Source organism: Gavialis gangeticus, unplaced genomic scaffold (genome assembly GCF_001723915.1).
Source record: "Gavialis gangeticus isolate Ggan-Ray unplaced genomic scaffold, GavGan_comp1, whole genome shotgun sequence".
NCBI classification, from domain to species: Eukaryota; Metazoa; Chordata; order Crocodylia; family Gavialidae; genus Gavialis; species Gavialis gangeticus.
Window position 1 is genome coordinate 16,854,532 of NW_017729014.1, and position 14,219 is coordinate 16,868,750.

Sequence of the window (14,219 nt, forward strand, 5' to 3'; positions counted from 1 at the left end):
TCGTGCAATTGGGCACTCGTGGTGCCTGGCCACTAGGAAGTTGGACAGCCCCGGTTTAGGAGACCGCAAAATGGCATCCAGACATTTTATCTACAGATCGCTCATTCCCTAGAGAATGGTTCTTAAAACTCATCTTATCTTAAAGCATTTTGGCGACTTGCGTGAAATGAGTTGCTGCATCCATATTGCTACTGTTGTCCTAATTGGTATGCTTGTTTGCCATCTCAGCAAAGGCCAGGAATAGAATTAGAGTAGCAAGTGGGAAGTTGGCACGCCTTTCTTCTGAGGAAATGCTTTGTCTAGGCCTAAGTATTACAGATAGTGTTCCACTCTCAGTGCCCAGGTTGAATATATTCCCGAGATCAGTGCTGCCAATTAGTTAAAATAAGAAACAAAACCACTTCCTGCAGAACAGTAACATTTCAAAGGTTGTTTTTTTTTCTGTAATTAAACTTAAATTTTTCAGTTGAGGTCAATTTTATCTCCTTTGTGGGATACTGACCCCTGATTTATATCTGGGAGTTCAACAGCACAAGCTTTGTGCTGCCGGAGGTGTTGAAATCTGAACTGGGTGGAGTGGTTCAATTTACGTGCTGACCCCTTTGTTGGAGGGATCTCGCCTATTGGGGCTATTCTTGGCTTATTCTGAACTAGAATTAACATTGACTAATTAATCTGCTTTAATATTCACATCCTATTTTATTTTGGATTCATGTTTATATGTATAAAAGCTTGATTTCTGGGGTTTAGAGTACTAAATACGGTGGCCTTTGAAGTTTAAGAAAATATACAATTGGGTGTTTATATACTTAGTGAGCTTGGAAAACATTAGTAGATACAGCTACAGGTATGACTGTTTGTTTTTAAATGCAGGTGGTGTTAGCAAAGCATGTCTACGAGCAAGTTTTGCAAACTCTTGACCATTTAATTTACAATGAAGATTTGAACATATTTCCATCCATTTCTGCATCTTCAGCCTGCCCCACTTCTCCTTCCTCATCGCTTCACAGCATAGGCCCAGAATTCTCAAGTGACCGGAAAGAAAATGGACTGTTCGGCCATTCTGGGTTTTCCCCCGTTCCAAACAAATCGATGCCAGTCAGGGAAACAAAATCTTTTACTCAGATTCAAGCAAATTTCCGTATCTCAGAACTCCAGGTTCAGTTAAGTGGAGATCTTACACTTGGAGCACAAGGTCTGGTCAGCTTAAAATTTCAGGATTTTGACGTAGAATTCACGAAGGATCATCCTCAGACTTTATCCATTCAGATTGCCTTGCGTTCTTTGCTGATGGAAGATCTGTTGGAAAAAAACCCAGACTCCATGTACAAGAACCTCATGGTTTCCCGGGGAGCACCTAAACCGTCTAGCTTGGCGCACAAGGAATATCTTTCCCAGTCATGCCCTTCTGTATCCAACGTGGAATATCCTGACATGCCACGTTCACTTCCTTCCCACATGGAAGAAGCACCCAATGTCTTTCAGTCATACCAAAGACCAATGTGTGCCCCACGTAAGAAGCAAAAAGAAGACACTGATTCTGAATATCCTTTGACTCCACCTCCCTCTCCAACATCCAGCAAGTCCAAGATGCCATGTGGAAAAAGTAACTTTGATGATTCATTAGTTCATATTAACATATTCCTAGTAGATAAGAAACATCCTGAGTTTTCGTCCCGCTATAACAAAATTAACCGAAGCGTGGATGTTGACTTCAACTGTTTAGATGTTTTAATAACTCTGCAAACCTGGGTGGTAATACTTGATTTCTTTGGGATTGGATCCACTGCCGACAACCATGCTATGAAGGTGCAGCCAGAGGATGTTCAGCAGACTGTTAAGTCAGAGACAAATATTTTGTCAACTACTGAAGTCCAGGATCCTGTTAACACCAAGTTGGATCTTAAGGTATATCAAAACTACCAAAGGTTGATTTTATTTTTTTCTTCATAAAAGTTTTGACTTATACAAATTCCAAGTATTTTTAGTAGCGAGCATGCAAATGTATCCTGTAAAATATGCAAAAAGAAAAAATACAGGTAAATCCCAATCATAGATTTTGGAAGGCAGATGCATGTTCTCTACAAAAAAGTGAACAAATAATAAATTCTAGGGTTTGGTTTTGTTTTTTAATGAATTTTGGGTAAGGGAAAAACTGATTCTGTTTTGGAGGACTCATGTTTATCTATTCCACGTTGTGAGTGTTAGGTGAACAGCTAGAGCCCCCACTACATTGCTACCCTTTCCAACCAGTAGGATACATTTTGAGGAGGCTTTACACACATTGCTAAAGTTAGTTTGCTCATCAATGCTGCAGCCGTCCTTGACGCCTTGTGCTTGACATATTCTGATAACCCCTAAATAGAAGCACCCCCTTGGATTAGAGTCAGAGAAGCATGATGATGTTTGAATGGGGGTAAGGATTGCGAGGTCCCTGTTGTTTCATCAGATTTCATGTGGGGCACATGTTTTGGAGACCCTTGAAAAGGCCTTCTAAAGCTGATGGGTCATTGTTTCATTTACAGTTCTTGGGCTTCTAGGACTAATATGGGGCTGATTCAGTACCCTGAAGTCTGCAAATTATTGAGGATGCTCAACAGGTTCTTAAGTCTTGCAGACCGTGGGGGTTGGGAGACCTCTACTGGGTTTCTGAAGACTAGTCTGGGAGTTGTTGCCCTCATCTAGATGCATTTTGTGTTGGTGCCCAGGCAGCATTAAAACTGGAATTTTGTTATGCTAAACTCTGAACAAAAGCGTAAATGAACATAATCCTTGCCTCAGATCTTGCAGTCTTTCTGGCAGCACAAACAATAAGAGTGCAAAGACAGGGGTGAGAGAGACAGATGGGTTGTTGTTACTGGCAGAACAGACAATGCAGTTGAAGACTAGCAGATGTGTAAAGAGGAACTGAGTTATGAAGGACTTACTGAGAAGGAGGATAAAAACTTGTTTTACTGGAGAAAGGGGAGGTGCTGAAGGCTTCAAAAAAGGTCTGAAATCAGAGGCGGGTGAGGACGGCAGTTGGTGCGGAGGTTGGGGTGGGGATCATAGTGGGGTTGAAGGCATAACTTTCATTAGAATTTAGGCTTTGTTTTCAGTAACAGCTACAGGAAGGGGCTTTATCTTTGTCATCTTTTTGCTTCCTGTGCCCTAAGCCAGTTCAGAAGATATGGCTCAGGGTTCCAGTTCTGCAATCATGCTGCATAGTATCAAACTTTGTTTTTATTTTCTTTTTTGTCTTTATTTGCTTGACTAGGTTCATTCCCTATCTTTAGTGCTGAACAAGACAACCAGTGAGCTGGCGAAATCTAATGTGTCAAAACTTGTCACTTACTTGGAACTGATTGGTGAGTATGATGAATGGTTAACAGAAAAAATGCATGCATTTTTATAACGGGAATTGGGATTGGGAGTTTGAAGTCCCTTCGTTGGGAGCTTGTTTGAGACTGCAGAACTTTTTTCCCCTTAATTTATTTAAACCAATAGCTTAACTGCTATCGATTTAAATATTGTATCACTTCTTCTCAGTGTTTCCACCCCCACCCCTGCGAAAGGCTTTTCTTGTGTCAAGCAGGGAAATAAGAGTGCTCTCCAAAGTGGAAACTGCCTTTAATTTAAGATCTCCTTTAGGTCTGGAGATATGGCAATTAAGTGATCTATTAAATATATTCTTGCTGTAATGCTGAAAGAACTCTGTCCAAGATTATCAAAATTATGAAGGAATGATGATTAAATTACATATACAAACCTTGTATTTGGCTACATAAGGTATTGCCCAGGTTAATACAACTTTGTTACACACAGGAGTGATGCGCTTTCATTTTTGGAACACGAGTTTCTGTGCATACTCATCTGGCCCTGTCAGTAGTGTAGGGAAGATGGGCCTGCAAAGCACTTGCCATCTACCATTAGTTCTCATCTACCTTTTAGGATATCAGTACAATCTTTTACTTTGCAGATGGAGATTTGTCTGTTCATGGAAGCATTGGAAGCCTCTCCTTAAGCGATCTTACGTCTCATGGAGAATTTTATAGGGAACGTTTCACTACAAGTGGTGAAGAGGCACTTATTTTTCAAATTTACAAGTATGTAACAGAACATTTTCTTTCTCCAGTGTGTAGTGGATTATTAAAATGGAACACCAACAGATTTAAAATTCAGGTTACAAAGTGTTCAACTGGGGAGGGTTGTGATTTAACAGCTAACTACTCTGTCTTTTATAAACTATCTTTAAGGGTTGAACATTGGTCATGTTAATTGACTTGGGTTCATGTCACCATACAGGCTATTGGCAGAGAGTGCCTGTGTTTTGGTTTTGTTTTGTTTTGTTTTGTTGTAAAGTTGCATGTGGTTAAGTTTGGTTGGGGGAAAAAGTTTGACCCTTTCTAAGTAGCAACATTTGTTTTTAAACTGGAAGTGCTGTGCAACATAGTGTTTCCACTGGTCCCACATAAATATTGGTGTTTTGTTCAGTGTGAATACCATCTTCTGTGTTTGGCTTGTTAATGAGAGACTAGGGAAAAAACAACAAATTAAAAAACCTTCAGGTAACATTGGAGGATTCTTTCAAAGCAGCGGAACTGCAGTCAAATTTGGGGTTGAATGTTGTTTTCTTATGATCTAACACCTGAGAATTGTACAGTGCTTGATATACGAAATCTGCCACTATTCTGAGATCTGTAGTTCCATAGGCGTGACCTACGACAGCAGAGTCCAACTGTTTTGGCAGGCATGCTACAAATTAGCTTGGCATGGTCCTTGAGTGTGGCTTTGATCCCCTTCTACTGCCCAGTCAGCTGCTCTGCTTTGTTCCCTGCCCTATATGCTGCGTACCAGGCAGAGGCTGCCTGTGTCGCTTGTGGCACCAGGCTGGCCACCCCTGACCTGTGGATTAAGATGGAGTGGCAATCTAAAATCAATGGTATTTAAAAATGTTGGAGTAATTTTGGATTTGATTAGAATGTACCCTTTCAAATTGTCCTCAAAATTTAGGTTTTAATTATTCAAATATAAGGTGCTGTTAAATCTTTCACTGTTTTTCGAAAAAGAATTTTGCAAACGTTGCTCCAGCTGGGCATTAATTTTAATAAGTGTAGGACTTTTAATAAATGTTTGTAATTTTCCAAATGTGTTTTCTCACAGATATGGTCGACCTGACCCCTTGCTACAAAGAGACTGTGATATTCGAATCAGCCTACGGATGGCATCGGTTCAGTATGTGCACACTCAGCGCTTTCAGGCAGAGGTGGTCTCTTTCATCCAACATTTCACTCAACTTCAGGATGTCCTAGGTCGCCAGAGAGCAGCAATTGAAGGACAGACGGTATGGTTTGGTTTTGTTTTTTTTATTTTCCCCCCCGTTGTTGTTTCCTAATACAGTAGTGAGAGAATCTCGGCTGTTGAAATATGTCATGAATTTTTTCTTACTGTTTCAGATCACAGTAACTTTAGCAGTATTATGTCTTAGTGAGATCTGGGGCGTCCAGTGTTGCAGCAGCTGAATTATATTGCTAGCTTACTAGATCTTACAAGACCCATTTTTTCTTAAACAATTTATGGGGTTTTCTGGATATTACTTTTAAACAGGCATGTGCATAGGTGATGCATAGGGGAGACACAGGGGGGGCATGTGCCTCCCTTGAGAGCACTGGTGCCCCCCTGACAGCGAGCGCTCTGGCTGGTAGGGGGCATGGAAAGTGCTTGTGCCCCCCCTAAAATTGGCTCTGCTGGCGGCATGGTGGCAAACATGCTTCAGTGACGGGCTGCTGGGGGGCCCCTCGGTTGTGTCCCGACTCAGGGAGGCACCAGTCGCTCAATGGCATATGTAAATGGCTGTTGGAATTGCTCAATACCAGTCCTGTGATATGGTGGCATATAATCTTTTTGCAATTTTGCAGTGGCATCTTACTGTGCCCTGGTTTGTTATCAACAATTGCATCCTTATTGCAATATATAAGGGAACCGGTGGAGGTTCTAGCTGTGTTGTCACCTTACTTTTCCTATCTAAACAGTAAGAAAAAAGTTTAGTATTGGATCAGTTTCTCTCTCCTCCTTTTCTAGGAAATTATAAATAATTATAAGTAAATTTTGTAGGGAATGGACATGTTGGTGTAATAGATCCCATTTGTATCCATTGTATGCCTCTTAAATTATTCCTACTCAGATCTTGATAGTTTACTGAATCGGGATCTGTTTGGAGTCCTCTAGCTCCTGATTTGTAGTAGGATAAAATGTACCAGAAAAATGTATCATAACTGTTGGACTATTCTTCAAAACTGTTAAGTTGCCACATGGCAGAGGAGAGCAGGCCATGTGAAACATTGAGAGTAGGTGGCGGGGGAGGGATGAAGAAATAGCCTAATTTTGTATTTTTCATACATCTTTTCCTGTGCTTTTAAATATTAGTGACCCTATTGGTTGTGGCAAAGTTGGCAGGGTTCAAAGGTAAAAGGGAATGTTTTGGATTTTTTTTTTATCTTGCTGATATTTGAAGATTCATATCTTTCTAGTTTTAATCTTCCATTCAGTTTTAATCTCTCAGAACTATGGTCCTGTCCCTAAAATTTGTACAAGTACAAGGTTTGTGTAGGGAGAATCAAACGCATGGGAGCTTCTTTCATAGTTCACCAGTATATCTCCCTGGTGAACCAGAAAAGGATTGGTGATATTGAGAGAGAGACCCTGAGTATGAGCCCTGTAAGATGTAGTACTGTTATAATTAGGTGGCCATCAGATTGACAGTATTGGAAATATTGGGGTTTTTTAATATAAATGATTTAATATATTTGAGGGGTGTTGGTTGTAAAAGATATCAGATTCACCCAAAGAACCTTGTCTGCCTTAATATATTTGATTCTTTTATGTATTATTTAATGATTTTTGTTTTATAAATGGTCACTTCTGTGTTTAAAAGCACAAAGCTTTATAAGCTACCTGTTAGGAAATGTCTTTGGTTGAAGGGAATTATATTTTCTCCTTACATGTGCATAACTTCATTTGGCACTGACTAGACTTGCACTTACTCAGGGAAGGGAGATTAGACTGCTAGGAGAGGCAGAGGGGGACCGTACAATCCCTCATGTATTACTTGCCTTCTAATCCATGATATTCTAAGTGATCTGCCTTTTCCATAACTCTGTTACAGGTGCCCTTTTATAGCTGGAAATGTAAATGATTTCAGAAACTTAACTGTGAAGGTAGTGGGGAAAGGATAGAGAAGGATAGATACACCGAGCAGAAACGAATTAAAGAAGCCTTTTTTAAACTGCATTTAAATAAATTGGAATATTCTTAAAATCTTGGGGTTTTGTTGACAGAAGTCAGTTGTTTCCATAACGTATCTTCCTTTGAATTAGAGACTTCCTAGACCTGAGGAAGGGTAATTGCACCCGAAAGCTTGCTAAAAACTTTTTTCCACCTGTTTATAGTAGTTGGTTTAATAAAAGGTATCACATCTACCCAAAGAACCTTTCCTGTCCAGTATTAAAGAGATTCAGATTTTTGAGTAATAACTTTTGTGTACCTTCTTATTTGGCAATCTTATGCATTTTTTGTGTGTGGAGGTTATGGTTGTGGCATGACAGGGAAATATGTAACACATGGCTAATTTGCTTTTTCTCTGGCCTCTGGAAGAAAGGGAGTTGATTATATCATTCTGTTAATCATGCTTTTATCTAGTTCTCAGAGTTTGCTCTGACAGTGAATGAGCTCAAATTACCTGGTTTTGAATGTAGATTAGTACTTCCGTACGCTGCACAGAATGCCTGATTCTTTCTGGAATTCTTAATCCTAGGTGGTTTACTAGGCTGATTTGCAGCAGAGAACTGAGAACTGAAGTCCTCTCTTTTATGTTTGCTGATCAAATAGCTGTTTTGTTTTAAATGTCAGACTAATCTGCTTTCACTAATAAGGGACTGATGAAAAGTGTTGTCAGCTGTAATGATTTACAGATGTGATTGTTTACATCCTTTCAATGTCTGTAAAGAATTCGTAAAAGCTTAAGCTGAAAGCTAGATCTTCTTACAGTTCAATTTTATTTTGGTGCACCATACAACTGTTAGTTATACTTCTTTTAGTTTGCTTGGAGGACTACATTTATTTTATGTTGACTTCCACATGATTTGCTGTTTGTTTCCTCAGGGTCTGTAACTTGCTGCCGCAATCCTTTATTTCCCAACTAATCATCTGTGTCTGGAGCAGAAGCAAAAGTTCACCTTTTTTGCATGGTTATAAAATGTAACATTTTTCAGATCTGGTTCTCTCCATGTAGGTTTTTATTTTACAATATGTAAAGTGGTTTATCAATAACATTGGCTAACAGATAAGCCAGTTTTTAATTTATCTGTCTTTGAATGGATTTGTAAGAGTGTAAGTGTCCATTGCCAGGAGTAAGTTCTCTCAAATTAAGCATTAGATGTGTTTAAACAATGGCTTCATTAAAAGCAAGTTTACCTGACAGGAGCTTACCAAAAAAACAAAAAATTATGTTACAAACATTTTAAACCAGATATTTATTTCTCTAGGTGAGAGATAAGGCACAGAGAGCCTCCCGAGTTGTTCTTGACATCGAAGCTGGGGCACCTGTCCTCCTTATCCCTGAAAGCTCCAAGTCAAACCATCTTATTGTGGCTAATCTGGGGAAGTTGAAAGTGAAGAACAAGTTTCTTTTTGCAGGTAGCCCAGGAACCTTCTCATTAAAAGACAAGGTAACAAAAGCTGCTTTGTGTGTTATCTTTTTTTAATTTAAAGACTCTCTTTTGCTATGCGTATATCAAAATGTTCTGCCTAAATGTTTAAAGAGTGTTGAAGTTTCAAAAACATTTCCTTTAGTTAGTCCATTATAGACTTTATTATAATGGACTTTAGATGATCCATTATAATATGCCCTTGAGCATGAAGTAGACAAAGCAGTGCTTGAATTTAGTGTGCTTTTCTTGTGAAGCTCCAAGTAAAGAACTTGAGATCTCCTCTTCCTCCTGTTTCTCCTCCTTGTTTTAGATGTCTTCAGCAACAGTATTTTCCCTGTCCTTTTTACATTATTTTTAGTATCATCTTAGTTATTCTGCAGCCAATAAATTAATTCTATTGGTGTATTATGGATATACAGAAAGTCCTTCAATCCTTTTGCCTGGCTACCAGTTGTGTTCCAGTACTGTAGTCAATAACTAACAACATGGAATCTGGTCCTACAGTTGGACAAAATTCCCATGTGACAGTAGAGGCAAGGTCTCCAAAGAAGCTAAAACATGCTTAATAAGACAGAAGCTAGGGAGCAAACATTATTTGACTTCTTTTTTTCCTTTTTCCTCTTCTCCCATAACAAAGATGCAGGCAACCTCTTGCTTAAAACTGTTTTGCTTAGTGCTGTTTCATGATAGCGCCTGTTTCACTTTGATACTCGATTTCACTTAGCACTCACCGGTATTGGGGAGAGAGCATTGGTGGCTCACAGCTTCGTTGCCCTCTCGCTTCATCAAAAACTTTCGTGCTCTGTGCTCTTTTGTGATTTTTTTTTTTGTGTGATTGTGTCTCTGTCTTGCCTCATTTTTTGAGTTGCATCATGAGTCAGAAACGTGCAACTGACTCTGAGCGTGAAAATGCTGAGAAACTGTGCAAAAGCATAATGCTGGAGCTTAAATTGGATGTCCTCAAGTGAATTGGAGCAGGGGGATGCCAGAATGATGTCTGTAGAGCATTGAATTTGGCTGGGTCAGCTGTTAGGGCCATACTGAAAAATAAAGACAAAATTAAAGAATGTGGTAGAATTGTAACTGCTTTGAATGCTTTGAAACTGAGTAGGAGCAGGGATCTAATTATGTTAGAAATGGAGAGGCTGTTAAGTATGTGGATTGAGGATACAACTCAATGCTATCTGCCCTTCAGTACGCTGCTTATTCAGAAGAAGGCTAAGAGTCTGTATGATGAGTTACAGAAAAATTTGCCTGAGGGCTTCCAAGCCTTTTTTTTAAAATAAGGAGTGGTTCAAAAGATTTAAGAGGCGCAGCAACTTGCATAAGGTTTCTATTCAGGGGGAGGCTGCTAGTGCAGCTTCCAGTTATAGAAATAAGCTTGTGGAAATTGAGGAGTGGGGTTATACGCTTCAACAAGTCTTCAACACTGATGAGACAGGCCTCTTCTGGAAGAGGATGCCTTCTAGGACCTACATTTCCAGGGAGGAGTTGTCGATGCCAGGCTTCATAGTGTCCAAGGATCGACTTACTTTATTGTTCGGTGGTAGTGCTGCAGGGGATTTTAAATTTAAACTATTGCTTGTACACCACTCAGAAAACCCTATGGCTCTCAAGGGGTATCTTAAAAGCAGTCTGCCAGTCCGTTGGAAGTCAAACAAGAAGGCCTGGGTGACGACGTCAATCTTTCAGACGTGGTTCAGGGACTATTTCTGTACTGCAGTTGAGAAATATTGTGCCAAGAACAGTCTGCCCCACAAGGCACATCTCATTTTAGACAGTGCACCGGGGCATCCTGCCACACTTGATGATCTCAGTGAAAATGTAAAAGTTGGTTTCCTGCTCCCCAATACCACCTCCATCATATGGCTGATGGACCAGGTTGTCATTGCTGCCTTTAAGGCTTATTACATAAGGAAAACATTTGCCCAGACAGTCAGGGCTACAGAAGGAGAGGATGCTCTGACCCTAGAAGAATTTTGGAAGGGCTGTAGTATCCGCAAGGCAATAGATAACTTTTCAAGTGCCTGGGATGATGTTGCCTCCAAAACAAATGAATGGTGTCTGGCAAAAGCTTTGGGCAGACTGTGTCCTGGATTCCCAAGAGGTTGAGGAACCAATGGTGATAATTCAGGACAATATCATTGAGCTTAGAAGGAAATTTGGATTTGATGAATTTGAACCTGAGGATATTCAGGAGTTGATTGATTCCAACAGGGAGGAATTGAGCAATGAGGACCTCATTGAAACAGAGCAGCAGAGAAGCCATGAAGAGGAAGAAGATGCCTAACGCTCTTTTGTTTAACACTCGGTTTTTCTGGAGCCACTTAAGAGTGCTAAGCGGGGGTTCCCTGTAATAGGATTGAGGTGAATCAGTGCTGCTATTGAGAGAGACGGTGAGAATCTGTATGAAAAAGCTACTAGAAAGCACCCAGTTCATTTGTGACTCCAGAGTAGGTTCAGTGGAATTGAGTTACTTTTAGTGGAGAGGTAATATTTGGCAGAAGAACAAGAAAAAATCTGACCGGTTATATACCACAGTACTGAATTGCTTGTGACTGATTTTCAACTGATGTTAGAAGCTGTTATTTCACTCGGGCAGGGTCAGTGATTTGTAGCAAGCTGCAGTAGGCACCTTATTAACGCTACTAATCCGTTGTCCCCATTACTTGCATTGCATTATGGCTGAAATGACAATAGGGTGTGTCAACTCCAAGGCAGTAATAGATTTTGAATAGCAAATCCTTTTTATGCTCAGTAATGTTTGCTGCATTTACAGGGTGAAATGGGATTTGCCAATTATTGCCTGGGTATTAACGAGAAAAAACGTAAATATCAATTTCTCTCTCTCTCTACCTGAGAAATCACATGAGAAGACACTGGATAGTAGTAGATCATCATAATATTTTGGTTATTGAATTTAAATTCATGTTGTTTTCTTCCCACCTTCTATATTTTTGTTTTACGAGGATCTGATTTTGCAAGGCAAAGCATACAAGGATCCTATTTTATATAAGGTATTTCATGCATCTTTATAGAGGTGTTCATTTAAAAAAAAAAAACCCCAAAAAACCTTGTGGAATTCATTATTCATTTATACATCATATTGTATCAAACAATGTATTTACATATTTTTAAGAATATGGTGCATTTTTTTAAAATGCATGGTCTTGTAGAATTCCATAAGGATTGGATTTGAGTTTATTTTGCTGTGTCTTGTGTGTTCTTCACATGCACCTAGAGAACACCACTCGCATTTCCTACATAAATATGGAGGTGTATGGGTGGGGCTTTGGCTTTTTCTGCATGCATTTACTTTAACTCTTTCAACCTTAATTTTTATAATGAATACATTCACCTTACAATTGAGTTAGTGTGTTGTGAGTCTTTGGTGAATGCATTTTCCATACCAATATTTATTAGGAATGTTATAAAATGTTAATAGGAAAAGTCGCTCTAAAAGTACCTTAAAATTGGAGCAATTTAGAATTCCTAATTTAAAGCTAATATGATGGTTTAAGGCACACACATAAAGATACAGACTTTGCCTAATGGGTGGTGAAAGAGGGTGCCATTCTGTAACATCAGGAATAGAGTACCAAAATTAAAGAGAGCAAATTCCTCGAGTGATACTGCAGGAAGAGAGAAGGGTTCAAGAGTTAAGAAGGAAATGGGGATAAGATGAGACTTAATTAGTTCAGGTAAATGTAGTAGAGGTAAACTGGGGGAGCAGAAACACAATTACAAATGACTTTGAATTATATTTGGGGCATACCAAAGGCTTATAACCACCATTTATGTTCAAGTACTCAAAGGGGGAAAATCCTTTAATCTTGATGTAACTTTTAGTTTGTTTTCACATTGCCAAAAATAAACCCCCCAAAACTAATGAATGAAACTACACAAAAACCTTTTTGTGTATGTTAGACAAGTCTGACAGCTACAAAAGGACTTACTTGTCTGACCTAAACAAAAAACCTTTTCAATAGAAAAAATAGTTTAATAGAACAAACATTGTGTGGGTGAAATATATTTGCTTGGTTTTTTTTCTATCTTCGATGAACATGTGGAAGAAACGGGTTGATTCTAAGCACACGAGTGCACACACAAACATAGCTTTGTTATCCTTCTCCCCCTGGTCCCCAAACATGCTATATACCCCCAGCAAACTTTAAAGCCAGCAAACTTCCAGGGACAAGGAGATTTCCATTTCTGTATTATTTGTTTTGCTGGACTTTCAGTGGGTGGTTTATCTTATGTCAGAGGTGCCTAAAATGTATGCAAGGCATCCTGGTAATCATTTCTGTGTATCTAAATTATGATCTTGTAGCAATTGCTGTTCTTAGCTGTCTGCAACAGAAGAAGATTGAAAAGGAGTTATTTGGCCATTTTAAAATATACATAAAGCTGCAGTAATCATCATGCTGCAGTAATGTCCTGCAAAATATCTAGGACATAAATTGACCATAAGATGTGTGCAAGTAGACATTGCCTAATTTCAGCTATAGTTCAATCAAGACCTCTAAAATGCAGCCCCTAATACTGATCTCCATAATGAAATATGACTATTTTCAGAATAGGCTCCTCAGTGTAGACCTTTCATCAGTAATGTTTCTGCATTTATGATGTGTGCCTTGCCTTAAACAAAACGGGCTAATAAGCTGTTTTCAAAAACAGAAGAAGAGCTCATATGCTTTTATGTGACATTGCATTTTTGCAGATTTTTTATATAAAAACTCTTGTTTAAATCGGTGAGTTCTGTTTATGGGTAGCAGTTGCATCACCACTTCAACCCTTGCACCTTTTACTGTATTGCTTCCTTAATAAGTAAGCTTATAATTGTATTTTAAATCTCTGCAGTTAACCATTGTTTTCTTTTCTTTAGCAGGATTCTGCTCAATTTTCTTCACCTCTGGGAACCCCAAAGCATGGCATGAAGAAAGTTACAAGCACAGATGAACCCAGGGGTCTGCTAAACCTGACAGAAGGGCTATTCATGAAATCATCTTCTGGAACCAACATTACAAAGCTTAAAAATGAGCCTGTGCTAAATGCACTGAGTAAGCAGCAAGGACAACAGCCCAAATCGCCTGTTGTACCAATCCCTGATAGTCCAGGTACGTGCCAGAGAATAGAGTAGCCTACATAATTTTTCCTTCTTTTAATATAAATTGTTGAAGTTCAGTTTTACTTTAATTGAGATATAACTTGCAAGGCATGTAAATATCACCAAAAAGCAAGTTTTAAGTTCTCAGGACTTTTTTTTTTTTAAACTTCCTGGCACACTGGAAGCTTCCTGAACCCTGCAGCTGCTCCATGAATTTTATGGGCATGTCAGCTTCCTTGTTAATGACAACAGTAGATTGATGATCATGTCTATTTTGCTGAGCAGCTGTAGGAGGCTCCCGTGGTCTCCAGCTTTGAGGCACAGCTGTCAGGGATCCCAGCATGTTTTCTTTAGAACCATACCTTGCAATCAGGAAAGGTTTTGTTTTTTGTTGTTTTTTTTTTTTTTTTAACCCAAGATTTTTT

The 14,219-nt window shown here is 39.1% G+C and overlaps 1 protein-coding gene across 5 annotated transcripts in view; it reads left to right on the plus strand.

Annotated features, from left to right (window-relative positions):
- The window catches only part of VPS13D (vacuolar protein sorting 13 homolog D), a 209,533-nt gene that overhangs the window by 29,856 nt on the left and 165,458 nt on the right, over positions 1-14,219 (plus strand). For 3 of the 5 annotated variants that reach the window (XM_019511865.1, XM_019511867.1, XM_019511869.1), the window contains exons 21-26: positions 874-1,908; positions 3,257-3,347; positions 3,959-4,085; positions 5,143-5,323; positions 8,523-8,705; positions 13,576-13,804. In XM_019511865.1, the coding sequence (XP_019367410.1) occupies positions 874-1,908; positions 3,257-3,347; positions 3,959-4,085; positions 5,143-5,323; positions 8,523-8,705; positions 13,576-13,804 (1,846 nt within the window). Of the gene's footprint in view, positions 1-873; positions 1,909-3,256; positions 3,348-3,958; positions 4,086-5,142; positions 5,324-8,522; positions 8,706-13,572; positions 13,805-14,219 lie in introns of all 5 variants that reach the window. The other 2 variants (XM_019511864.1, XM_019511868.1) reach the window with 1 other exon arrangement.